This window comes from Rhea americana, unplaced genomic scaffold, assembly GCF_003343005.1.
Source record: "Rhea americana isolate MKP2758 unplaced genomic scaffold, rheAme1 scaffold_311, whole genome shotgun sequence".
Classification (NCBI taxonomy): Eukaryota; Metazoa; Chordata; class Aves; order Rheiformes; family Rheidae; genus Rhea; species Rhea americana.
The window spans coordinates 707,476-735,410 of NW_028186437.1; the positions used below are offsets into that span (position 1 = coordinate 707,476).

General features: G+C 41.1%; 2 protein-coding genes across 2 annotated transcripts in view; one reads left to right on the forward strand and one right to left on the reverse strand.

Moving 5' to 3' along the window:
- Positions 1-17,134, forward strand: part of ZCCHC14 (zinc finger CCHC-type containing 14) — a 57,412-nt gene extending 40,278 nt beyond the window's left edge. The window contains exons 4-13 of the mRNA XM_085310148.1: positions 1,589-1,660; positions 1,878-1,987; positions 3,942-4,036; positions 4,130-4,184; positions 5,806-6,076; positions 7,500-7,591; positions 9,136-9,263; positions 9,683-9,823; positions 9,907-11,376; positions 12,666-17,134. Coding sequence (XP_085166274.1) covers positions 1,589-1,660; positions 1,878-1,987; positions 3,942-4,036; positions 4,130-4,184; positions 5,806-6,076; positions 7,500-7,591; positions 9,136-9,263; positions 9,683-9,823; positions 9,907-11,376; positions 12,666-12,721 — 2,490 coding nt within the window. The 3' untranslated portion in view covers positions 12,722-17,134. The remainder of the gene's footprint in view (positions 1-1,588; positions 1,661-1,877; positions 1,988-3,941; positions 4,037-4,129; positions 4,185-5,805; positions 6,077-7,499; positions 7,592-9,135; positions 9,264-9,682; positions 9,824-9,906; positions 11,377-12,665) is intronic.
- Positions 17,135-17,909: 775 nt separating this feature from the next.
- The window catches only part of MAP1LC3B (microtubule associated protein 1 light chain 3 beta), a 12,346-nt gene continuing 2,320 nt past the window's right edge, over positions 17,910-27,935 (reverse strand). Inside the window, exons 2-4 of the mRNA XM_085310159.1 lie at positions 25,496-25,551; positions 22,819-22,925; positions 17,910-19,852 (exon numbers count right to left, since the gene is read on the reverse strand). Of these exons, the coding sequence (XP_085166285.1) occupies positions 19,678-19,852; positions 22,819-22,925; positions 25,496-25,551 (338 nt within the window). The 3' untranslated portion in view covers positions 17,910-19,677. The remainder of the gene's footprint in view (positions 19,853-22,818; positions 22,926-25,495; positions 25,552-27,935) is intronic.

Sequence of the window (27,935 nt, forward strand, 5' to 3'; positions counted from 1 at the left end):
CTGATAATGTTCTGAATTGTCTGAATTCTAAGTATTCTAAATGTCATCAATATTAGAAAGCATTTTTGAGGAGTTTTTAAAATCATTGTCAAGTATGTAGCTGTGTGAACTCCAGTTACATGTTAGGATCCCACAGACTATCTTTCCCATTATAAATTCATGTATAAATATCAGAAGATTACTTGTATCAGAAAAGAGCTACAACATTTCATTAGACAGCTTGTAAATGTCTGAAAGCACATTGCATAGTTTAGCTGAGCTAATAAATTGCTGTTTGCTGGTTTAGAAACCCAACTATTAAATATTTTGTTTAGTAGCTTTGTTGCTTGGAATAGAAAGCCAATAGATAGAGCAGTTTTGGTGTTTTCAGCATTACTCGGCTTTGCTGTTGTTCCCTGCATTTACAGTTCACATTATTGTTTCGTAAGTATTGAAAATTGTAACAAGTCATCAAAAGAAAGAACCTGAAAGAAAAAGAAATATGTCCTATATTTTCTGAAACTTCTCGTGAATCTTAAAAGATATACTAGTTTTTCATGAACTTAAAGCGTACAGGCTGTAAAACCAGAAACTGTCTGGATTTTCTTTCTTCTTTTCTTTTTTTCTTACTTTTTGTGTAACAGCTCTGCAGAGAGGAAATTCCTCCATTATGTAATATATTTTGAAATACTCTTCTCTCACCAGTCTTTTTGGCAGCATTCTGGTGGCTGGAAAATCTTTGTGTATGTTTTGAGTTGTCATTGAAACTAGTGTCATGTGAGAGGAAAGCTTCCTGATTCTTAAACACACAAAAACAGCTTCTTCCCGTATATAACTGGTGAAGATTCATATACCTTCCAAATGCTTTGACTAGACAAGTCTGAAGGAACTTAACAGTCACTAGTAATGCTAACCAGTCTCTTCTGATATTCTTTATGCCTAGAAAGCCTGACTTTTGATTCAGTTAAACTAATCATTTAGCACCCAGTAAATTCCTCTGTGTTTTAGAATGTAATGAGTTAATACAGAAAGCGTATGCGAAGAGATACTGATACTTTTTCTAGGGCATAGGCAAGATGATGTCTGAAAGAGCATGGCTAGAACAGTAACATTTGTAAGGTTGAGCTTTTTTTGGCAGTGGGGTCTTTTGCTGCCTTTTTTCAACTTTGCGTTGCATATGGAGTTGATTAATTAGAAATAGGTGCTGTTACGCTGCAATGAGTTGTTCCTACTGCACATCAGACTCTACGAACCAGCTGTTTTCTTTAACAATAGGAAGAAAAATTTTTCCATTTGTTAGTAGTCTGTTTCTTAGTGCTGGGTGTCTGCAGTGTGCACTGGCTGTGTAAACTCTGAAGTGCTTTTTTAAGAATTCAGAATAGTTTTTAAGTATAATAGCAGCTAGCTAGAATCAGGCGGGAAGGGAGGATTGAGTAATAGTTACGTGTGCACAGAAAAGTTTTTCTGTGTTGATGCCACATGTTGCACACTTTCTTTCACACAGTGGGTGAAATAAACATCTGATACCTATTTTTGAGCTTGAGCTGTTAAAACTAACCTTAAATCCCTGACTACTGTTTACTAAACTGAACGTGTTTCAATTCCTAAGGTCCTGTGGTCTGATTCTTCAGTGACAGTGGTAACCAAATCTTCCATTGAAGTGACTGAATTTATTTCAAAGGTAAAGGAGTTAAGAAGATTACTTTGAAAATGCAGGACCGTTTTGTACCAATATGTAATTTGTTCAATGGCGTTTTTCTAAATGTGCTGACATAATGCAAATAGATTGAACTTCATAAAATATTTGACTTGTAAATTGTTGTTCCTTGAATCTCATATAACTGGTAACAAGTCTTTTTTTCCCTTATTTTTCCATTTGTAATATGCTCTACCTTTAGCTGTCTCAGCTGTATCCAGAGGAAAACTTGGAGAAATTCATTCCTTGCCTAGCTGGTCCAGATTCATTTTACCTAGAACGGAACCACATAGACTTGGAATCAGACCTTAGGTATGCTGTTTTGTTGTCTGCTTGTTTTTTAACTTGCCATTTGGCTTTTCTCACAGAGTGGAAAAAGCAGGAAATGGAAATGTTATGGCTGTATTCTAAATCACTTTCAAGAGCTCAGAGCCTGATTCTGCAGACCTTATTCCTTGATGTTCTGCTAATTTCAGTATATAGGAGTTTTGCAGAGATTCTTTGTTCGGAAATAAATAAGGTCATAATATACTTTATTAAACTTTCTGGAGCGTTAACTTTTCTTAGTGCTTTGTTAGAAATAAATATGGGAGCAGTGGCTTTGCAGAAGATCGGTTTAGGCTCCAAAAATAGCCATTTTTTTTTGTTTGTTTTTTTGTTTTAAAAAAAAGGCCAAAACTCTGGGAAAGGCAATTTCCCAAGTAGTCTTCCTTCTGTATTAAGGGATGGGTTGTGGGATCTTTTATTTTTTTGTTATCCCTTCAGACAGTTTTATATTATTTTGTCCCAGGTTTTTTAGGTTGTCGTGGTGTTTATTTTACTTTAATTTTTAAAAGGTAAGTGTGCTTTAAAATGCTTAGTGTATATCTTTGTAGCCATTAAACTGTTGGGAGCCCTTAACAGTTAAGAAATATCTGAAGCCTTAGATGATATCTCCCCGCATTATCACAAGTTACCTGGCCATTATCTAAACTTAACCACCATTTTGAAAATCATCAGCCAGGGAAGGTTGCATCATCTCTTTCTTTTGAAGTACTGAAATAATTTTGCTAGGATAATTTGAGGAACAGAAGATATTTTCAGCTATTACTGTCTTTGCCAATGCTAAGTATGAAATGGCATTTAAAACATGAAGTAACGTTTTTTAGGATGCTTCCTAAACACTTAGTATCCCTAATCAAGACAGACTTAGGTCCCCTGCTGCCAGAGCCGTGGTGGATATTGTTTTTCCATGGTCAGAGCCAGCAGGTGCATGCCTAGATTATTTTTAATGGCAAGCAGTGTTAACATTTCAAACTCCCTTCTGTGCTTTGAGGATCACAGTGTATTGAGAATTAGGTAGGATAAGAGAGAATGCATGTCACTTGCTGCTGCTGTTTAGCTAGCAACAGTCTCTACAAATCTAGGTTAATAGAGCAGCAATCTGCGTTTACACAGCAACGGTTGTATCTTAGGAACAGAGACAGACAGAAGCTGTTTTGTTAAGTGCTGCATATTTGAAAAATTCAGAAACAAACTATGAATTTTCAAGGTGGAAATCACATTCGTATGTGAGTGTGGGTATATAGTTGTATTAATTTTTTTACTCAAAGATTTTTTTTTTTTAATTACGTATATAAAGATGTGGTCAAAATGTTCTTAACTTTCTGTATGTTTTCAAATCTATAGATTTGGCAAAAGAGAGAATCAAGTTTGCATAATAACAAGAAGTCTAGTAATGTCAATAGAACATACTTTWTACATTACAGAGTTTTAGAAGACTGCCGTTTTTATTCCCCTCAAAGAGACGTTGCAATCCTAGGGAAAATGTGACATAAGTTTTTTAGACGTTTTCCCTGCATTGCCAGACTCTGCGTCTGCTGTTTATCTCAAAGAGGAGGAAATTAAACAACAATAGATACATCTATATTTTACAGTCTTTAGTTTCAAAATTTGAGAGGAGATTCTCAAGTTTATACTTGCACACTTTTTCTTACAAGTGTTTGCTGTTTCAGCCACACATACTCTCTTAAATTTAGCATCTTTGACTAAAACTTTAAATAGAATGAGGACAGCATAAAACAGTAACATGGGTTTAAGTAGCATTAAGGATATGATGTGCTTTTTAAGTCTAGTTTGATTCAGAATTTCCTGGTGTTCTTAACATGAAAGGTCCCCAATACCAATTTCAAAATGTTGTTTATAGTCTACAGTCATGATTGCGTAGGCAGCTGCAATTCAAATATAACAGAATGGGGGGATTTGTTTGTTTTACGTAAACATGCAGGTATTTGGCACCATTACCTTCCCATGTGGTGAAAAATGACCACGTCAGAAAGTTCTTCAGCACTTCATCACCTTCACAGCAGCTTCAGAGTTCAAGTAAGTTTAAATAGAGAAGGGGGTTTTTTTGTTTGGTTGTACTGACTTACCCTTAATAAATTGATATGTTTAACTTCTATTCTCTGTTTTTAGATCCTGGCAACCCCTCCATTTATAAAGTAGGAACTACACTAGGAACATCTGGAAGGTAAGATAGTTGGTTTATGTTTATTCTGGTTAGTTGTAAAACCCCTTTACATAGGTAATTATTTGTCTTTCCTTGAGTATTTATTCGAGTCTGTAGTTTCATAATCATTTGTAAATTCTTATCATGTTAAAGATTTTAAGAAAGTCTAACTTCAGCATGTGGTCTGCTCAGTAACTGCTAAATGATGGGGGAATATGAGTGTGAAAGGTACTAGCATTTCTAATGTCATTTGTTCTTTAAATGTCTCAAAAACATGCTTTATAGTAACAACTGCGGTAGCTCAGTCTGATGAATTGATTGAAGAGAAGATCTGGAGTGAGTTGATCACAAAGGCAATAAAACTTACATAAGAGACAACTGAGTTTTGCAAATTGGAATATAACGTGGTCTAATTACTGCTATCTGGAAATGCAAGATAGAATTCAAYTTCAGCTTCAAAAATAAAGTATATAAAATATACCATTGGACCAAGTTTTCTAGGGTTGTGATGGATTCCRTCATCATGGCCAGTTACGAAATCAGCAGTGGATGTCTTGTCTTCAGAAACATGCATGTTGAAGATGCGTTTAGGGAAGCCTTTTGACCAGTGTTATACAGGAGGTAACATCGGACAATTGCCATGCTGCTGTTGGCAGTGGGCTCTATGGAAACCTATTCTAAGCAGCATTTCTCAGAAAACTTAAAATTGTTACTCCTGATTGGCAGCAAATCTTCACTGTTGAGCTGTGGTGATGGATGATTTCTTTGTGATCCACTGCTTACTACACAAGTCATAACGGTCTCAGTCTCTGTGACTTCCGCCAGCTGTGTTCTATATTCACTCTTGTTCACATGCTAAACACTCCTGAACAGCAAGCGTTGTTTCTTTATATAGCTACATGGAACYTAGTACAGTGTGGGTCCTTGATTAGGATATACTGGATAGAGTACATAAAGTGAATAATGGTTGTCCTGATTGTAAGCACAGATGTGATCATCCCTGACATAAGTGTCTGTGGGCTAGGGAAGACTAGAGGGTCTCTGCTAGGGCTTCTTTTTTTCTCATTTGAATGTTTCCCTGTGCAGCAGCGGTTTTCCTTCCAGAAGGAGAAAGGAAAGCGAGCAAGGGACGTACAAGTCAGCCTTGGGAAAAGAAGGAAAGAACTACTCTTACTTTCTGTAAACCCTAATCATTCTTAAGAAGAAATAATCATTTTCTCCAACAAAAACTTGAACCCTCCAAGTAGCTAATATTATTGTGCCACTTCCACATGTAAAAAACTGTTCTACATAACATATTTGGGCTTCTTTTTAACATTACAAAGTTCAGTCATGGCCATTATCTATAAACCTTTTTTTTTTTTTATTACGGAGATGAGTAGGACATAAGTTTTCTGTGATTGCAGAAGGAAAACTGTGCTTAATTGGAAAGTATGATTTACTTTTGCCATAAACTGTGCTGCTTTAACTATGCTGTCGAACAGCGTAGAATCCCAAAGGGACAAATCTGTAACTTGGATTGGACAATGCAGGTTTTGCCGGAAATCTTGGAGATGGCAGATTTTTACGAGTATGACCGTACTAGCTGAACACTGCACCCCAGTTTCAGTGTGCTAACTAAAATTACACGACTATTTTGCAGACCTATATGTGGAGTGGCCGGCATTCAGTCTTCTCAGAATCACGTTCAGCACCCGGCTGCCGCTCCTGTTGCACTACCGCACTGCTCCCATTCAGGGGGTACCGGCTCGTCGCTGGGCTATCGCACCCAGATGGACGCCTCTTCGCCCATGCTAATGTCTTCCAGTCCACAGACCCCCCAGACACAGGAGCAGAATGGGATCTTAGACTGGCTCAGGAAACTGCGGTTGCACAAATACTATCCCGTCTTCAAACAGCTCACAATGGAGAAGGTAGGATGGAAGACTGAATAAGAGCAGGAAACTGGCTTTTAAATCCTCTGTATGTTTGTACTGTGTAGAGAGGCTGCAGACATCCGTGTTTAGAAGTTACTGGCAGATACTGTAAAGATTTGCACTCTCCTGGAGTAATAATATTTTGATGAAAACTTCCTATTTTTGATCTGTGCTGTGTCCAGGGTCTGGGCTGGTAGGTATCACTTGTTATGACTGGACTTCAGAGTTCTTTATTGAATGCTTTAACGTCCAACTTAAATGCTGATTTACGAGCTCTGCTTTGGCTCCCTCTTCATGTTTTGACGTGCAATAGATAACTAAAATTTATTGCTTTTTTTATTGCTGCTTCTTRATTTTTTTCTTCCCAAAATATTTAGTTATCCTAATATTTATAAGAATAGATTCACAAAAGCTTGTCGTGAGCATTAGTGTGTGCATGTACATGCAAGTGAATGTGAGATTTTTGTTTTCTACAAAAATTCACATGGAAAAATGGTCATTTRTGTATTTRCTTGGTCAGAGTCATGACTGTTATYGTTGTATGCTGGGTTTTAACTAAATAGATGGAAATACKTTGTACAATATTTATCTAGCTCCGTCTGTAACAGCTGGGAAGTAAATTCGCGTCCTCTACTTATTGTATTTTAGCCTTGAACGCCATCCGGTGGACAAAGTGCTTAGGTTAAGTCAGCGCTAAATTGTGATAGCTTTGTGATGATTTTAGTACATTTTATGTATTCAAGTATGATGCGTTATCAGAGCCTTCTACTTTGATTTTCTTCATTCAGTGAGGGAAAATAGAGATTTTTTTTCTTTAATGAGCTAGCAAAACCGTGCATGATTAAGTGTACTGGCATTTTTCCACAAAAAAAAAAATCTATTCATGAATCCGTATGCATGTTTTGCTGACCTTTTATGTTTACATTTAATTATTTTATTATTAATATTATAAATTATATATTTTAACATTATATATATWWTTTAAATTAATTTCATTGTATGTTTTCCCAAAAAATGGTGGTATGACTGCACATTGATTTTTGTGTTAAAYGACATAAGTAGGAAAACTACAGGATTTTTTTCTCAACAGAATTAGATTCTTAAACTCATTTACAGTGTGGTGATGTATTTTAATACRCATATAGATTACTTTGTAATAAGCACCTTGTGTTTATTGTAAACTGTTAATATAAGCAAATGCCTAATTAAATTTAATCTGCTGTGTTCTTTCTTTCATCAGTGTTCCCCTCTCTTTTATTCTAAACTGAGTCTATAATTTAAAATTGTAATAGAATTTCTTTGAATTAACRTATGTTAAAAAAGGCTTTAAAGATGCCTTTCTGAATAGATATTTACTAAAAATGTAAATAGAAATATTTCATGGCTMTGAAACTAAATACATACCTTTTTTTATTAAAAGTTTCTGAGTCTTACCGAGGAAGATCTGAATAAGTTTGAATCCCTCACCATGGGAGCRAAGAAGAAACTCAAGACCCAACTGGAGTTGGAGAAGTAAGTGRGAAAAAAAAACTTGTTTGCTTTAAGTTCTTAAGATACGATTTCTAATTCAGGTGTTACTGTGGTCCTTACTTTTCACACAGTAAGCCTACCATGATTCCTGCCTGTAAAGCTGGATAATACCTTCCTTACTGTGCTGTTGGGTTGGTTGCTTTGAAAAGCTCTTGAAACAGTACCTTACCAGATAATAATTATCACTTACTGTTTTACTGTTGGCTGTTCGAGGCTTTGATAAGATAACCAAATGTAAAGACATTTGTGAACTCAGTTTTAAAAGGACGTGAATAACTCGATCATAACATACATACAAGTCTTTGTCATGTTAACAGCTCTTCTGACTGGGAGGACCTTTTTTGAAATAATTTTWAAAAGATACAGTAACAGTACTGCAGTCCTGATGGTAAATGCAGAGCCGTGTTTGTAGGTGGGAGATACAGCATCTTGTTACTGGGCGGCCAGTATTACTGAAAAAAACAGAGAGGTTTATTGGGTACTTCAACCTGTCTTCAAAACTTTTGCGTTTTGTGGTCTTAATAAATAGTTTCTGACATAATCAAGTGTCCCTGCTTAGATTTGGACTTACCACCGACCTGAGACTCATGGAGTGGGAGGGAATCAGARGGGTGAATCAGAGTTGCCAGATGATGCATACAAAAAAAATCAGGATGCCCAGCGGGACATTTTCTTCCTAAGGCCTCACAATGTTCTGGTTCCTAGGCAGTGCAGACAGAGCACAGCTACTTTCAGGGTTTCCTTGGTGCCCTGCACCAGCCATGGCAGCTTCAGCCACTCGGCCTCTGCTGACTGCTGGGGCTGGGCCAAGGACTGCCAGATGACATGCAAGTCCACAGTCTGGACTTTTAACGTTTTATTGGGACAAGCCACTCAAAATCAGGGTTAGTACAGTTTTATTTGGACAGCAGGTAACCCTAGCTTCAGAAAGACCACAGTTTTATAGGGTGAAGATGATATAAAGAGAGGCAGTGCTTTATGCAGTGCTGATAGCCATTTGGGGCAACTGATGCAACAGATTGTCCATATATATCTCTGCATAGAGGGAAATGTTTATTGTGAAACTGTTGCAGTTACTTGAAAAACAATTAAAAATCCAAATCCATGCCCATTTATCAAAACTCCTTGACAGCATTGTTTGTCAGTCTTAGGTTTTCCAGACTSTGTTTGCTAAAATAGAAGTCTTGGATTGCGTTAGGCTTCTCTTTGGTTTTGGTATGCATGGCTAGGTTTTGAGACATGCTTGCCTAATGTGTGATACAATTTAGTCATCTTTTTGTGATGTTTTATGTTGTACAAACAAGAGAAGACAATAACCAGATGACAAAAAGACCAGTGAAACTGCTGGCAAGAAGCTATAGTCAAGATTGATAAAATTTCCAAATGTTTCCATTTGAAATTAGCATAGTTTTTAATGAACTGTTYGGTGGATTTAGTCTCCCTCAATTTCACTCAGAAATTGGATTTATCTCTTTATGTGCTTTAGCCACTTTTTGTTTCTTCACAATGTTTCTCCATCACTCTAGAGAAAAATCAGAGAAACGGTGCCTAAACTCCACAACATCATCTTCAGTTACCAGCAGTGGTGTGGCAAGGGTTCCCCCTACTACGCATGTAGGGCCTATCCAAAGTATTCGTGGCAACCATGCTGCAGGTAAGAACGAGGAGCAGAGGATAGTGCTGGGCKCTCAGGGATGAACGGGTCCTTGTGTAAGAGCAGTCTCATTGCTTTACTGCTTTTCTGCCGTCTCGTTGGAAGCTTTATCTTTCAAAATGCCATTGGCTCTATACGGTGCACTGAGAGTCTTATTTCGGTTTGTACCAAGCGCAGTAAAAAGTATTGCCTTCTCACGGCTTCTGTGCGAACGGCTAGCTGCCCTGGTCAGCCACTGTTACCCTGCCAGCCTCGTGCTCGTTAGCTAATGTAAATCTCTGTAAATCTTGAGCTTCACTGTATGTTAGCTGGTGTTAGCTGGTGTTGTAAGACAGGCTCAGCCGTAGTAACTACATTTGTTGATTAGGTGTTGTCACTTGTTTGCATTTCCTCATTTCTCACATGTACTTAACCCACAGAGCTGCGTGTGGATGTGGATCAGCCAGCCCACCCGCTGCCCCGGGAAGGCAGTTCTTCCGAGTACTCCAGCTCTTCTTCCAGCCCCATGGGGATCCAGACGAGGGAAGAGAGCTCAGACAGCGCTGAGGAGAATGAGAGACGTAAGCAGAACCAACCAAAGACGGTGCTTGTGCTGATCTGCCTTGTCTGGTGAAGTTGTATTTATTGATGTTTTTGTCCCTAGGCTTAGAGATTCACTTAGAGGGTTCAGAAAAGGAGAAGCCAGTGATGTTACTGAATCATTTCACTTCGAGCTCTGCCAGACCCACAGCTCAGGTCTTGCCAGTGCAAAATGATGCAGGCTCCAATCCGTCCGGTCACCATGCTTTGCCAATGCAAATGATGTCAGCGGCCTCCACTCATATTGCTCCCATTCGAATGCTAAATTCAGTGCATAAGTCAGAACGTGGCAATGCAGACATGAAGTTACTTTCATCGTCTRTGCATTCGCTGCTGTCTTTAGAAGAAAGAAATAAAGTTTCTCCTGGACCTAGAGGCAGCATAAAAATGGAGAAGAGCTTTGGAAATACAGTGGTGGATGTAATGTCTGCATCTTCTCCCCATCAGCCCTTGCAAGTGCTTTCGGGGGCTGCTGAGAACAATTCGCCTACATCTACTATTAACTTTGGTCCTCGAACCAAAGTCGTACATGCTTCAACTCTGGACAGAGTGATAAAAACAGCTCAGCAGCCAGGATTAATAGTAGAAACAAGTACTGCTGCCACTGTAACGTCCAGCACAGTCTTCCATGTGGCTCGCCCACCCATCAAACTCCTGGTGTCGTCTTCTGTTCCTACTGATTCTGCCATTGCCGGACAGACTTCCTGCTCCAGTAATATGCAAATAACAGTGTCTCCTGCAATAATAAATCCCCGGACTGCTCTCTATACAGCCAACACCAAAGTTGCCTTCTCTGCAATGAGCAGCGTGCCAGTGGCGCCAATGCAAGGCAGCTTCTGTGCAAACAGTAATGCAGCCTCCTCCAGCAGCCACCCCTCCACATCGTTTGCAACCATGGCAAATTTGCCCAGCTGCCCTGCACCCAGTTCCAGCCCCACACTTTCCTCTGTTGCTGAGAACAATTTCTACAGCAGCAGTAGCAGCAGCAGCAGTAGCAGCAGCAGCAGCAGTGGCTCTGCAGGGAGCATCCCAGTACCAAACCAGAACCACCACCACCATCACCACCAGCAGCAGCAGCCGCAGCCGCCTGGGTGCATGGTGTGCAGCTCCTGTGGGTGTAGTGGGAACTGTGGTTCGAGTGGTATGACCGTCAGCTACGCTAACTATTTTCAGCACCCGTTTTCAGGACCTTCAATGTTTACTTTTCCATTTCTGCCCTTCAGCCCTTTGTGTAGTAACGGCTATATCAACACGCAGCAGTACAACAGCAGCACGACTTTTCCAGTGGTCCACACTGCTTACAACAGTGGCATAGCCCCGGACTCTGTAATGAGCGGGCAGTCCACGTTTGCGGTACCGCCAATGCAGAACTTTATGGCAGGGACAGCAGGGGTGTATCAGGCACAGGGAATGATGGGAAACAGCAATGGTTCAAGTCACAAAAAAAACGGAAATCTCTCCTGTTACAACTGTGGGGCCAGTGGTCACAGAGCTCAGGACTGCAAACAGCCTCCGATGGATTTCAATCGACAAGGTAAAAAAGCAGGCGTGGGGTTTGATACGGAGCTGGCTTCCGCGCAGAACGTTGGGCTTTTGCTGCGGGGAGTTGCTGTGCACCCGCAGGGCAGAAGGAAGTGTGATGGCAGTGCCTTGTGTTTATATTTAGTTTTCACTTACTTACATAAAAAAAAATCTTGTTCTTGGAAGTTGGTGAGTTTGAGCTAAGTTTACAAAAGTTGACGCTTACTCGTGCGCAGGTCTGGTGTAAGGGAAAAGTCCTGATTAAGGCCTCTCCTGTGGTCTGGGTAAGGCTACGCTGCTCGGCAGGTCTGGTGCTGATTTCCTGAGAGGGCTGGAGCGCACACTGGGGAGGCAGGGAGTTTCCATAGACAGATTGCAGCAGAATTTTTGCTGCTTATTAATTCGTAATGCAAGTAACCTGAAATTACAACCAAAGGTCCTCCTGGAAGTTTACAAACTGATCATCTCTGTGCCCCCTTCRCCTTCCTTCCCCCAAGCAGTTAAATAAATGAAGAATTTCTGTTCAGATCCCCATGAAGGTCCTGTGTTGGTGTGTGCTGCTATATTCGTAGGGCATGGTTTTGCACTGCTGCAGCACTGGGCTGCTACTAGGAGAGACTTGAAATCCTTAATTCAGGGCAGGAACCAATTGAGAGAGAAATGTTACTTTATGAGGAGCACTCTCCAGTCCTTTTTCTTATTCTGACATGTTGTTTTAAGATCATTTGCATGTGGTATAAACTTAAAAAATGAAATACAAACTTTGAACTGGAGCAAATAATACTGAAGTGTTATACTTTGCATTGTGTCTTGACTGTGTCATAAGCCTGTATTCATTTTTATACAATGCGGACCGAGCCTTCAGCATTTGATCATTATAAATTAACAAGTGACCAGTTCTGAGGCAGTGATTTCCAGCAGTAGTAAAATGTAAATAATTAATGGAGTTTCTATGACTAATTYGATGGTGGTCAATTGGAAAAAAAAGTCACTTCCTCCGTCAGTCTTAATTCAGAGAGTCTGCTTCCTTTTGAAGCTGAATTTCATGTAATTAAATTTCCATTTAAGCTATCCCAAACTTAAGTTTTGCCTGCCCTAAAACTGTATGAGTGAGTAAAACTATGTTTTTCTTTTCATTTCTGCTGGCAGTTAGTCTCTTCTGCAGCTTCAAAGCGGTGAGGTTGGCTGCTGTGATGTTGCATTAACACATCTACTAAGAAGCAAGTTGTTCTAAAAAGTTCTGAGGTGTAACTGGTATGAAAATGCAGATGATGTTTAATTCTTCTCTTTCGTCTTCCTTAGGTACTTTTAGGCTGAAATATGCTCCTCCATCTGAGAGTCTTGACTCCACAGACTGATATTTTATCTGGCAAGAAAATACTGTAAGCCATGGAGACATAAGGAGATCGAAATACAAAACTGAGACGTCCAGTGGCTGTTAAGCTTAATGTATTTTTTAATCCAAAGGTGCTTTACTTTATTAGACTAGGTAGAAAATCTAGCTTAGGGGTGCATCAAACMCATTTTTGATTGCCAAACTCAAGCTTGGATCTTGTTGGAACTTCTCACTACGTGTCATAGGACYGATGCGTACTGGAGGGATGGTGGAGCTGGCCAGCTGCGCTTTCTGTTGCAAGTATGACATCCTGCGTATTTTTTTGCTGGAGAATGTTGCCATATTTGGACTTTCTAAGATGAAGCGTCTCACTCCAGGGCAGCTACATTCTGAAGTGAAAGCTGGAGGTCAAAGGTAGGAGTGGCCGTTCGTCAGAAGGACTTTGGCACCCCTGGGCTAGGTAAAATGTCTACTTTTTTTCAAAAGTGATCAGGCACTAATCTCTGGGATTTTTAAGGATTGCACTACAGAAGAATGTAAAACTCTTCAAGCTTTCTGCACTTTTAGCAGACAGTGTCACTCTGAGACCAGTGCAAGAGGCAAAGAAGTTCCAACTTTTAAAAATTGGCACCAGCAGGCTATGTGACTTACTACACAATAAAAATCTTAAATAAGTCTCTCCTTTCCCTTCCAAAAGAACACACATGGCAGTTTTGGTTCCTTCTGGAAACAAACCTATGCTTCATTGTCTCGCTTATTACTAGATAGTGCTGGGTTACCAGCAATGGAATAAACTTAGTTTCCAAGGGTCCAAGTCCCAGAGACTCCAGAGTCATAAAGGCTTCAAGGATATTTTCYGGTAATACACAAACAAACTTTACGTCCTGTTACTGTATATAGGTCTCTTTCACAGAAACCTTATTATTCTGCTTTTGTAAATGAATTTTAAACCATCCTAAAAATGAACTCTGACAACAGAGTTTGTAAGCTTTTGCTTTACTTTATATTAAAAAAAAAACTTTGACTCCTACCCCAAGGCTTTTGCTACAGGATTCAAGAGTGGTAGAAGTCAAACATGTAAAAGGTAGTAAACTTCATTATTATCAAGACTTTGAAGGATTTATTGTCAGCCTCCTTCGTTGCAATAGATTGTAGATGACTAGCTTTGGTGTTAACTACTTAGCGTACATAATTTGTGGATGACAGATCTAAATTAGGACTTGAGAGGAAGCCAAACAAATCTTGGACTGCTAATTTGAAATGGTTTGGTCCTGTCTTGCTGAAAGAAGATACTAATCCTCATGGCTCACCCAAGGAATTTGACACCATGAAATGGGTGAGGCCTCCTCTTTGAAACATGTCTGACAGAGATTTGCATAATGTAATTTGGAAGACACTTTTAAAGTCTGAAGCCTTGTTTACACTTGGAGGTTAYTTCTTACACCAATTTAAACCACGCCAGGATGGGATAGTATTTGTAGTGCTACAGCTTATTTTGACTTGAAAATGAAAAAAGTCATATATCAGTGAAAGAGGTTTTAAAGTCGTGCAGAGCTGCTCAGAGGAAATCAGGCCTTAGCAATGAAACATCAGTGTGAGTGGTTAGCGCGGTAGCTTGACAGTCAAGACCTTCTGGACCATGGTGATGGGAAAGAAATGTTCTGGGCCATCCTTCAGTCCCGTTTTCTGAAAGAGGGCAGTCATCAGCTTCACCAGCAAGGCAACCACTGCTGGTCAGGACAGTGACAGAAGAGCATCACTAGAGAGGCTTTGTAACCTGAGATGGCAAGAAACCAAGCTTAGAACCAAACTTAGTCCAGATAGCTATTTGGAGGTCATAACAGTTTTTGGCTTCGTGGAAACCAAAGTCTAAATTTGTGTAACATTTGGTTTAAAAAAAAAATATATATATATATATATATATATATACATGCATATATATATATTTCTATGCAATGAAAAAAAATTGAATCCGTGTATTCTCAGCCCAGTTCACACTACACGCAGTATTACATACACTGCTGCAATGCTTACCTTTGCTCTGCCTGTGTTTTGAGGAGGTTACCTGTATTGTACTGACAACTTTCAGACCTGTAACACTAAAGTGATGAAAACTGACAATGCAATTTACTTTGCCTTAATGAGCTTGAGACAATAGTAGGAACAATCTGTCATACTGTATTATTTTGAAGGAAATGCGTGGTTTTCACTTACGATGTTTACTATTTACAGCTTTGAGGGTCTCTCCAGTGGCCTGGAACATGTGCTGAAAGCCAAACTTTAACATTTTTTCACTTTTTTTAAACAATATTTTAAAACTGAATTGTATTTAAATAAACTGTATTTCAACACGCAAGTGTAAAAAACCCTTTCTCAAAATAGCAAAAATCAACAGCAAAAAAAAAAAAAAAAAAAAAAAAAAAAAAAAAAAAAAAGGAAAAGAAAGAAAAAAGAAAACATTTTCTATACTAGCTGTATTTTGTTTTAATGCCCAAGGTTGGGAATGTAGTCTTGTCAAATATTCATCACAAAGTCAGAAGGACTATAAAATTGAACTTCTATCCAGCAAACTTCTTGAAAAAAATGTTTCATTCCTATCTTCAGAGCTTTCTTTGGGATTGTTTCCTTTGTGTGAAGTTAAGGCTGATGTTTCTTAAAGCGGCTTATGTGTTCTTATAGGTAACATTTTTAAGTGGTGAAGTCTGATTTTAGGCTAAGTTCAAATTCAGAAGTCTTGAGTACCTTAAAGCAGCATGAGTTTGATACAGAACTGTTTGATGGGCCAGCACTAATTTCAGAGCCTCCCCTAAATCAGTGAGTTGTGGCTTCAGATCTGCTAGTGAACGCTGTTCACTTTGTACCAAGAACAACCAAAGTTCGTAAGTCTAAACAGAGCACTTTAGTTCCATAAAATAATGCTTAATCTGTTTTTAGAAGGCACAAATCCATCTTTTCTCCCCTCTCAAAAGTAAGGCAGTTTGCTTTAGCGTAGTAATTCCAGCTTTGRTGGCTGAAAGAGCCAGTTCTTTAAACCTATTTTTATATATTGAAAAATGGAGATTTCAAAGTATGCTATTTATTCGTATCTTTGTCCTAAAAGTATAAAAAGGATTTGTTCTCAAAGTGGATTTCACTGTGGAATAAAAATGATTTTTTAAAATGTAAGACAGAAGGGAATCCCAAGTCATCTCCCTGCAGGGGCACAGAGACGTTTCAGCAATGAGTCGTCTTTTGGTGGAGTAAGTGCTGTGTGGTAGAATTTCAGAGGTATTTTCCACTTTGAAGTGGTGGTGGTGGAAATACCAGAAACAGGATGGAATTTCCAGCAAACTCCTCATCACATGAGTAGTCCATAAATTAAACCTTAATAATATGTCATGTTTGACACTAAACAGTAGGAGACTGAGCAAAGAAGACTCATTTTAGCAAGCAAGGTATTGATCACAGACTCCTATAATAATTTTCCTTAAAAGAACACATGTGAAGCTTCACTGTTGGTAAAACTTTTGAAATAGCATGTATATCCCAGTCATTAAACCACGGCAATTTAAGCAACAAAGTTCCCAAATTAACTAATTACCAGACCTWTACCATCACCTCACATTTAGTATCCTGCTGTTTCTCGCTGGCAAGCTTCAGAGTGAAGGTACTCAAAAAAACGCCAGAACTTCGGTTGCGGTATTTGGCAGAGCAACGATGTTAATGCTTCCCCTCGCCCCCCCCCCCAAAAAAAAAAAAAAAAAAAGGCCAGAGTCCCCTGCATATAGTTAGTTAGCTGTTTATTTTCAATGTCATCGGGCCCAGAGGAGGTTTGTTCGAGGTCTCAGGCGCTCAGAGACRGGGATTATGGGGTGGTCCAGAGCTCCTTTCAAATGAGCTGGACGTGGGCAAACTGTGATAGAAATCAATGCAACTAAGCACTTGCAATAGCATAGAAAACTATTTTGCTGGTTGAGGCCAAAGGTAAGTGTAGCTACAGTAATCCTAACCAAGACCCAAACTAAGAAATGAGTAACTGAAATCTGTCGTAACAAACCCTTGGAACTACTTGCTTGCTCTCAAATTCTTACATAAGCAAGAAACGCGTTGGTACTGAAGCAGAAAGCAAATCCTGTGTGTTTTCAAGTGCAGATTAACAGCTTCTCTTGGACATAACTTTCCACTAGGAATGAAGGAAACTCCTGCTCCCATTTGAGCCATTTCTTTTACTTCAGTCAATTCTAGTATTACAAATTGTGCATGTAACTTTATAAATATTTTAAATAGTTTTGTAAATATTTAATATTCAGCTAATTTGATTTTGAATTGTAAATGTCAAGTATTCTGGTATTGGGATTTTTATGTTTTATTATACTTTGTTAAAAGTAAAATTGTACATTTTTAGAATGTTTTTATCTGAGTAAATTTAATGTATGGAAAATAAAGAGTTAAACAGAATCCCTCAAGAGTTATTTATTTTAGAAGGGGCTTCATCCTTTTTGGGCCTCCTCCAGCTTGGCCACTGGCAGGGACTTTTTTTTTTATTCCCTTTATTACTTTTGCGCTCTCTCCACCCACAGATATCCGCTAGTGAATCTCAGAGCTGTTGTTAGCGCTTGCAATTGCTCCCCACCAGCTCACTCAGCTCCTGGCCAAGCCAAGCTGCTTTTTGTTGTTTTAAGAGCTGCCGTGGCCTGATGCGGTTGCTGCACCAAGGCCCAGCAGCCTGCCTGATCTTACAGGGAAGGGGAAGGCTTAGGGGTCGAGATGAGCAGGAAAGCTTTGTGCTAACTGCTGTTCTGAAACCTCGTCTCCAGTGACCTGCAGTCAATTCCTGGTGAGCACAAAGTCCAGCTCCTGAAAGGAGACGCAGTAGAAGTCTGGAGCTGGGATGACGTTGGTGCAGTAGGAACAGAAAATACAGGCTATCAAAACATGTCTGCGTAGAGGCAGCTCCCAGTCCTTTCGTTAAAGGCAGTAATGTCCATCTGGAGATTGGAACTGCTTCACAGGGCCATTACATTTATTTCCTTGTTCCAGATAGTGAAAACTCCCATCTCTACCTTATTACTGCTAATAGGTATCAAAGGTTTCAGCCCAAGTGCCTAAACTTCGTCAGCAGGACCTAGTTCCTGCCTTGGGCGCTTTCAAAAGCGGGGAGTTAGGCCTCCCTGTGCTGGCCTCTACAAATATTTAAGCAAGCTGTCTATAAATAATCATACAAGCCATAATTAAGTTGGGATGTAATCCATCCATATCAGCACTGTATTAATTTTAAAAAAGCAACATTTGTACAGGAATATCAGTCAATCACGTTGTAATTACAAGTATGGTTGTCAGTTATGAGTTAAACAATTTCTTACACAAAACTAAACATAGGACAAGCTGCATTTAAAAGTTTACATTGAAGTAAAAACACAACATTAAAAAATCTGAAGTAAGCATTGTGAACAAGATGCATGCAAAAAGGTGTAAATAGGTACAAATTGTACACCTTACTGAGCTAGAGTGCCAAGACGCAGTAGTATTGCTTCTTTCTCCCCCYGTTATAGTAAGTTAGCTTCCAGTAACAGATGTAGTTAGTTCACAGACACATAATATACAAGAGTAATCTCATCCTGCTACACTTCACGTTACAACAACTCTAGAGGAAAAACACATATCCTACTAGATACTGTTCCTCTGCACATGTTGCCTCCTTACTCAGGACAGTAGTAACACCGAGATTTTTCAAACCCCATGCAAGTGGCAGGAAACATCAGTGATGGAATAGTCATTTGTTCATCAAATCGCAAGAGCAACTCCTGGACACGGGCTGCTTCTAAAAGCAGTTCTCCCTGACCCCACTGGTGATGACATGCAAAACGTGACAGACTAGTTAGGCAGTCCGGGCTCTTAATTCCAGTAGCGTGTTTGAATCCAATGTTCAGCATGGAGGCGCGTAAAACAAAGACGTTCACCTGCTCACGCTGGAGGCCTTGAATGCAGCTAGGCTGCTGAACAGATGGGGCAGAAACTGAGAAGAGGTGGCATTGCAAAGATCATGAACCTAGCGGGCACTGCTCCTGTCTCAAATTGCACTAGCCTGCTTTGCAACTGGCTGCATCCATCACAACAGCCTTGTGCACTGGCAGTAGTTTCCTTGACTACCTTCTCCCAGCAAATTCTCTGCTGGGCTAGAGAACGACAAACCTTTGGGCTAGGAGGGATGGTCTTTTGGAAGCCAGCCCGTACGAATTAAGTGTTTCACTGAACACACAGGCGTTGGAAATTCATAGCAGACAAGTTTATTTGAACATTACCTGTCCAGGTGTGTATTTTACAGTTAACATCCTAAACTACAATAAAGCTGTGGTGTTTGGTATGAGTATTTCAGAAACTGGCACCATTTCTAAGTTAGCGGTACCAAAAAAATAAAATAAAAAAAAAGAGGAAAACAAAAGGAGTTGTACTCCCCCATCTCACCCCAAGTGCTTGCCTTAACTCACTGCAGTACTGACACAAATCTCACCRAACTGCAGCAGACAAATCTCCACTTTGGAACATTAAACATATTGGCTCTCAATAGAGCCTTCCCATAAAACCCAAAAACAAAACGAACAAAAAAAGCGTTAAGGAATCATAGGGAGCTTTTCCAGAAAACTGTCACGTGAAACACGTTAGCTCCTCACCGGTGCCTGTTTGCCTGTTAATGTCAGTTGAGTGTCCCTTTCTTTGCAATTGACACATGCACAGCTGGGTTCCATTCATTAAGTCCAGAAATGCAAATGTGCCTGTGTGGAATATTACAGCAGGTTTTCAAAGCTGGAGGTGCTCGTCTGTACTGTTTAATATTCACAAACAAGGCAAGGTAAGATGAGACACCTGCTAAAGCAAGACTATGCTAAGGTACTGAGAGCATAGGTGACATCCATTTCTTTTCCCTGGGGTGTGCGTGGGGAAGAGTGGGGGTGATGGCCAAGGGTAAACCAAAATCCTAGGCTAGAAGCCACTCGCATCTTAGACAGAAGATTGCACTCCGAAAGTCTCCTGAGAGGCGTACACCATGTACAGGAATCCATCCTCGTCCTTTTCACTCTCGTACACCTCGGATATGGGCGTGGAAACGCTCACCATGCTGTGTCCGTTCACCAGGAGGAAGAATGCCTGGTTGGAGTTCAGCTGCAGGCGTCGCCTGTTAGAGGAAGGTTGGGGAAGGGAGGGAGGAAGGAGTTTCACAGTGATGACAATGCATTTCCACGCACGTTCAACACAGGCTTGTTGACAGAAGGCTACTTCTACCACTAAAAGCTGTAAGAAGATGTCCCCACCAATGYAGCCCTGCCTTTAGAAACAGCATTTGGTTCCCACCCCAAGACCGTATTAAGTTTGCCATTTCCCTAGTGCAATCTACTAAATTACTCTTAGTCAAATACATCCACTCCACTGACACTTATTACACTGGAACAAAACTCCAGAAGGGCATTAAATTGAAGTGGAAAGGGGGGCGGGGAGGGGAAAGGTTATTCCTGGCCAGGATGATGTTGGGACAGGAGGGGGATTATCCCTGTATTACTAGCAAAACATGCAAGGCCTAAAGGACCTTTGGCTTGCAACTTAGCTAGACGGCATCTCACTGGAATCAAGTGAAATTTAAACCCAGACTGACCTTGGGATATCCACGTGAATTCAGGGGGGAGGGAGAACTGGCAGAGCTTCCACTCTAAGGCCCTGGACCTTTTAAACTCACTTTGTCACCAGCTCCATAACAGCCTACATTTAACCTTTGGAGCGTCTTGCCCCCTTCCTTCCTCCCTCACATGAGGAGCATCGTGGGAACAGCGAAGAGCATCAGACTTCACAAAACGCAGGTCAGAGTAAACATCTGTTATCTGTTTCCCTTGGATCATTTGCTTTGATCTGGGGGAAACATATACTTCTGCTAAACTTCCTACTGGAAATTGGGTTTGCAGGTAGGAGCTCACTTACTACTTCACAAACCAAGTAAGGTATAAAAATTGTTTATACTACGTGCAGGTGCAAGAGCAGAGCCTGTGAGCGCACTGTGGATTCAGACCCTCAGATCTGAGGGTTGCAGGACAGCAAATCCCAGACACRCTACAAAATAAAGACTCTGATTTATCATAACACAAGTATTTTGAGATGGGCTGAGCCGGATGCATAGAGTCTTCATTTCATCTTTCCAGAACAGACTAACTTGTGTGGTACAAGGTAGTCCTTCTACAACACAGAGGAAAGGCCAAAGTCTTATGAAAACATTAATGATGTGAAACAACCCACAAGCCTACAGAATAAAGCAGGAAAAGCACATGCTTGTTTTTGCTAGTACGCTCCAAATGAAGGCAACGCACACAGAATARCATAATGGAGAAAGGTGTTTGTGTGCTGCCCTTCTGCTCCTATTCTGGAACAGGGTTCACAATCAAGGCTCACAACCAAGCCTATTTCATCTGAGATATGGAATATTTCCCTGACTAATTTGGGGTGTGTGGGGGGAGACAGGCAGGGCAGAAGAAAGAAAACCCAGCAGACCACAAGAGCTTCCCTGCCAATTCCACTCTGCTGAGGGGCTGCAGCAGCTGGAAATAAGCATTTCTTGAGCTTGCCAGCCACAGYCCAGGAAAAGATTATTCCAAAGCCAAGCTCTAATAACTCCAGACAGCAGGCTGAGAGATGGCAGCAGCTCTCTGAGGGTTTGGAAGGACARGTCTGCACTGCATGAAGGCTTTGCTATACCCAAGAAGAGCTGCCTGAGAACCAAGTCCAGCTTGTACTAAGTTGCCTATTAACTGCAAAGCCACAGAAAAAAGGTAGGGGAAAAATCTTTCAATTGGCTGTTCAATCTTTTTGCCYGGGGGCTTTAATATTCCTTAGAAATTCTGGAAGATTCAAGCAATCTGGTTCCCCCTTCTAGAACTCTATCTTGCTTTCTTACTCATGTAAGAGCTGTGATTTGTTTAGACAAGTGGGAGAGTTCTCATTTTTCACAGCTTGTGCCCTCCAAGAACCAGCTCCTTGGTATACCATGACCAATAAAAAGCAAACTCTGGTTTGCTTCTGCCTTCCAAGTTTACCACTTGAGAACTCTTACTAATCAAATACTCCCTTTGACATTAATCCAGGAGAAAGCCACTTCTAGTAGAATTGCTGACCGCAATTTCAGACCACACAACTTCCACTTCAGGGTTAGTTCTCCACTGCCTTTCCTTGTAAGCAAAACCCAAGCACAAGAGTGGGGCAGTACCCAAACCACAGTCTGTGCAAACAGCTGGGACAAGGAAGACACTAGTTTGAACATGTGTTTTTCAGGCCTCAACACTGTCATTTAGGGTAACCTCATTTCATGATCAAAGAATGCCAATATTAACTCTAAGCAACAGTTTGCAGCTCTGGCTATGAGCCCAAACTCCCCCTCCAGTGGGTGAGGAGAGGCAGACACTCCAGAGAGGAACTCCCAGGCAGWACACCAAGAAGGAATCCTAAAACTGCCAGACAGAGACCACTGGGGCCCTTGGCAAGAAGCACCCATGTTAGACTGGGATTTACAGCCCCCAATTCCCTCTTACATTCCTGGAAATGCATTATTTCTTTGGGAAATAAACTAATAGCTCAGTTCTTTTCAGATATGGCTAGGGAGGAGTTGGTGGTACCTGCTTTAGTCACAGGCTGCTAGTGCCTATACAGAAAACTGGAGGCTACTGTTCATCTCCATCTCCTACAAGAGTAGCTGCAGCTAATCAATTCTATCTTTTAATTTGCTGTATAGGGTTTTGAATCTCTCCGAAGCTCAAGTCAGATGCTCACCTTGGTCAGMCACACCACCATAATAATTATACCTACTACATGAAAATGCAGTCTTTCTGTTTCAAAGCTATTTATATCCATGCTCCGTTCTCATATGGAAACAGCTGTTAACGTGCATCAGTAGAAGGCCCTTTACACAAGCAAACCCACTTCTACACCAGAGCTGTGCCAGCAAAGCCCAAAGAACAGCACCCTATCATGAATTTGTCCTAGTGACATGAAGCACTAGTTAAATGAGTTTTCCATTTAAAGAGTTCCCAAAATCATGCATCAGCTATGGAATTAACAAAGAATCATTACTTTGATGCAGCATATACCGAAATCACAGCATACTACCTGATAATTTTGATTAGCTCACTCATGTTGACATGATCTGGAACCAGAAACTTAGTCTTATCCAGAACTGGAAGTTGTTTTTCCCCCTTGTACCTTTCAATAATCACCTAAAAAGAAAAAGAAAAGTGTAAGATGAGAGGCAGAAGTGCCGTGATCCCCTTACCACCACCACCCCCAATGTATTTTAAATGCAGAAATGTGGAAGCATTTATGCTAAACTCCATTTCACTTCATTTGTGAAAGCATCATCTTGAACTAAAAATGGAGTAGTTATCTTCACTGGCCCCCCTCATTCTGTTTGTAAGACTCCCTGTATGAAGGGGGAAGAAACAGGAATTTAGCAACACACTCATTCACAGCTTCAGTATAGATCTAGAACTGTTATATTGCTGGAATCATTTAGTCTTGCACTGAACTGCCCCAGAACAAGGAAACTCAAGAGAAGATAAAGYACCTTTTCCTATGAAACATTACAGTGGCCGACTAGGATGCTTGGGCTGCTATCTAGGTCTGCAACATCAAGCAGCTTTCACTAGAATCCCTCTAGTTTCTCTTGACTAACAGGCCACCTCTTCCTAAGAGCCACAGCTCCAGATTACCACTATTATGTCAACTTTCTCTAGTTTCTCCAATGTATTAGAGAAAGCTACTTTTGAAGGGTAAAAAGCCTCAAAGGAAGAATTTCCTCCTCCTTAATCTCAARATAGCATGCCTAGGAACCAGCAATTCTGTCAAGATTATTATGTATTAACTACTTCATTCATGAGGAAATTGTAGATTTGCTAATGTAAGTAGCACCCTTCCCAGCAACTGTATATAATTTCTGCTTTTAAGAAAATATCTCAGAATTTGTGCATCTCTTTCCACAGACAGGTGGGTTTTGTTGTTTTTAAATCAACAGTAACTATGTGACACTGTTCACTTGGAAGGGACTTGGACCATGTCCATGCTCACAAGGTTTGACTGTGCTGATATTCAAAAGTTGCACAGGTGAAGAGATAACAGGCCAAATTGATAATATCAAGGAAAGACTTCCTTAAACCAGTTTAAATAAATGTTGGCTAATTCTGGAAAAAAAAGAAAAAAGAAACAAATTTAAGAGGTAGACTACAAACAATGGATAATATTTCTAACAGTAAAATGAAGGATGGTGACAGTGCAGTTGGGATATGCCATCTAGTGTGACATTGTCCTCTTAACTCATCTAGAGCTGCTAATGATACTAATGAGGTAGTGACACTGKCTAGAACAAGGACTGGCAAGCACAGCAGGCCCCAAGGATCCCAGCAGGCTATGCCATGGTTGCAAGTTTGCATCATTGCATCCTCAGCAAGTTGCTTAGGGACCTCTAAATTTTTACTATTAACATCTCCATGGCTGACTTAGAATGAGAGCTGTCTGTATGGCTGACTTAAAATGAAATCTTTGCTGTAAATCAATTGCTTTCAATATGTGATTGCAGAGCTTGGGGACTACTTCTAAGTGGTCCGAGAAAGGTAAAAGGAAAAAAACAATCTATTGCCAGGAAACATATTTGCCAGGAAAGGGCCTTTTGGGAAAACTGCAGACTCCAGAAAAGTCAGAAAATCCCTGCTATAAACTATTMCTGTTCCCATCCCCAACAGCACAGTTATTAGCCAAGCTGCTGCTGCTGCCATTTGAGAAGCAGTAGCTTAAACCTAGAGGTAGCTGAAAACTTTTCAGTTTCCATTTTAAGTGGAGGTGGCAACTGCTTCTATTAATAAACTTGCACYAAAACTTCAAAAAGTTTGCAATTAGCTTACGTATCTATAAAGATTTTCCACTCACAAGTATCATCAGCTCTCATCACTGAGAGCCAAAAGCTGAGGCTTCTGAGTTCACCCTTTTGCCTCTCAAGATCTCCCGAGACCTTCCCTACTCCACCAAATGGCCATAGAGACAGTTTCATTTACTGCTTACTGTGCTGATGGCTGCCACACAACAGTCCACTAATTATGGAACACATTAGCAATATATCACTATTCCTTACTTTTCCTTTCTAGGATGCTTTGTTTCACATTTGTAACCTCTAGTAAGCCATAAAGCAAAACTAAATTTTAGGCAAGCGGTTTGAGGCTGTCCTGTGAAAAAAGATCCACAAGGTGAGGGATGATCTCTGCTCCCAATTATGGGTCATCTCTTTGGAGTGGCCCAGAACAATATGGAGGAGATTGACAGCCATGGAGCATTCCTAGCAACCTCCAAGCAAAGATCCGTTTCTTGGAACACAAGTGTTTCCGTCTTTCTCAGCACGGATGTTGTATGAAAGCTACATCTGACTCTAAATTACTGTATACTCTTACTGGTTATTCCCTGCATCCTCTTCTTTCCAGGAAGAAAAATATGACCACTGTTAGGATGAGAAGAGCTGAACACTCAGGAGAATCTCAGAGCTCARTCTGGGTGTGGCCTTCTTTGAAGTTACAGCATGTAACTTCAATACACAGGAAACTCCATTTCCTCTAGTCACCAACTAGCACCTTGCTCTATCGCACTGACAGTTGGCTACTGGTTTGAGAATGTTTCTGAAGTCCAGGCTTAATGACCCTGAAGGGACATATTTTAATTTGGACTCACCAGGTCAGCTCTTTTACAGGCTTCTTACCAGCAAAAAGAACATGAGACCTGAAACTGAGGCAACAAGAACCAGACTTACTGGTATTTTAGTTGGATGTTGATCTCGAATCAGTCGTACATCTTCCACTCTTTGCTCTACAAAAGATTAAAAAAGCATGCTCAAATATCAACATTTAAGGCTGTTATAACTTAATTTTTCTACCAGTGAACAGAGGTACCACAAGTTAATAAAAGCCACAAAAGCAAATTCAGGCAACACAGTTTTCTAAGGGGACAACACTGGCAAAAGCAAACTCTCCTTTGACTGGTAATACTCCATTCTTTGACCCAAGATGACAAGCACTGTATACACATTGCCTGGGATTCCTAAAATGTGTTAAAGGAGATGGACCTCCCCCCCACACACATCTCATTTTCTGCCAACTAAAGCRGACATTTAATCTCATAAATTTATGGGATCAAATTATACTATCTAAGTGAATGACTAAATATCCTGTTCTATTTCTACTAGATCCCAGAAGAGGAAGTTGTCAACAATTATTTGAGACCCAAGACTAGCTGAAGCCAGGCAGTATCACCTTACACTGTTCRTTCTAGTATTACCAAATTACAGTTTTCTATTCTGATTATACTGCACACATTGTTGGAAGAACTGTTGGTAGATTTTTGTATACCTAGATATTTCACTGTTATCTGTGCCAGTCTGCAGGATAAAGTTCATCTGAGACATAAATATTAATAGTACAGATATAAACTAGGCTGCAGTACAAGTCAGAGCCAAAGTAAACTGACACAGTTGCTTCTAGAATCAGTTGCATCTGCTTATACCATGGCTGCTTTTGGATTCAGTGAACCCCAATTTAATCTCTCCAGTTCCTTTCAGCAGGTTGGAGCTTTCCAGGCCATGCTCATCTATAAACACCTTTCAGAGAGAAGATTTAGTGTTGYAGCACAGCTGGAACAGACACCTACCATAGCGAGAGGAAGACCTTAGATCAGCACCGTCCATCAAACTCATTATTTGTATGCTAATGTGCAGGCCACATTACCTGCCCTGTCATTCAGCAATGACATTACTCAGCTGTCCATTGGTCCACACGGAGCATGTATGCATCAAAGACACCTCTGCACTTTTTATGAACCAGGTAAGGAAATGCAACTCATCTGAGTCACAGATTTAGGCTGGACATGAATCAAGCAAAACTAAGGCCACCAGTATGTAAAACCTTCATCAGACTGCAAGACTAAGAGTCTTAAAAGGCCTCAGCATCATACCCATACACTTCCTGTTGCTCAAGGCCCTGCGTAGCAAGACAGCCTCGAGGTAGGAGTGCAATCCTACTTTAAACTCAGRGTTTCAGATCTTACAGCACAAGCCACACACTCCACAGACTAAAATTAACACTGCCAGGGCAGAGATACTAGTTAATTAAAATACTTTTAAGATTAAGTTAACCAGAAACACAAGAGACAGGGAGTGATTGAGACCAACCGTCACCTCACCAACACAGGGAGGTTTTATTAACTCTTCAACTGGAACAGGTTTGTACGTGACAATGTTATTCAGCCTAACTCCCTGAAGTACGGGGAACATTAAACAGGAGCTAGACAAATCACTGAGATTGTTTATGGCATGCTCAAAATCAGGCTTCAGTCCGTCACAGATAAACACTGTTCGCTGACGACATTAGTTGCAGTGGCAACTGCTTGGCTGCCATCCTAGTTGAACTTAATACCTGCAACAGAGGCTGTTGACAGGAGGAGATGGGTCAGAAACAGTTTTGGAAGACTCCAAGAAAAAGGCCAGCTTAMACACAGACTTCATGAGATCAAGACTCTGTCAGCCTCGATGCAGAGAGCAGCTTAGGTTTAGCAGAGGAGCGAAGGCTGGGGCGGGGAGGGTGGGAAGCTCTCTTAAGCAGCTTGACCCCAACCCAGAGACTGAGGGAGAAGAAAAGCTGCATCGATTACTCCCATCAATTGCACCTTGCATATGGGATTTTATACTTGAAGTGGAAATAGGTCAAGCTGCCAGCGCGGGTTATCCTAGAGGCGTGCCGCCTCCCCGACACCACAGGCAGGAGCGGACACCAGAGCGCCTGGATTTCTTGGGTTGCACCCTGGGCACGGGAAGAGCTGTTGGCAGCAGGCCGTCGAGGCTGCTCTTTCCAGAAAGGGACTAATTTCATTTCCCCAGCCGTCGTTACACAGCTCTTTTGGACACCCGGAGACGCAGGGAGCGCACCCGGGCCTCCCGCGACGCGCCGAGCACGGTGTGGGCGGAGGGTGGGGGGCTCCAGCGGGCCCCGCTCCCGGCGCACCACGGGGGCGCCCCGGGGGGACCCCGCGCAGCGCCGAGCCCAGCCCAGCCCCGCCGGCCGGGCCTCCGCCGCGTTACCCACCCCCTTCCCCGGGTTAAGCCGCCGCTGCCGTGCCGCCGCCGCCCGCCGGGACGGGCTCGGCCCGCCGCGGCCCGCGGAGGAGGCGCCCGGCCGCTGTCAACCCGCCCCCCGCCGCCG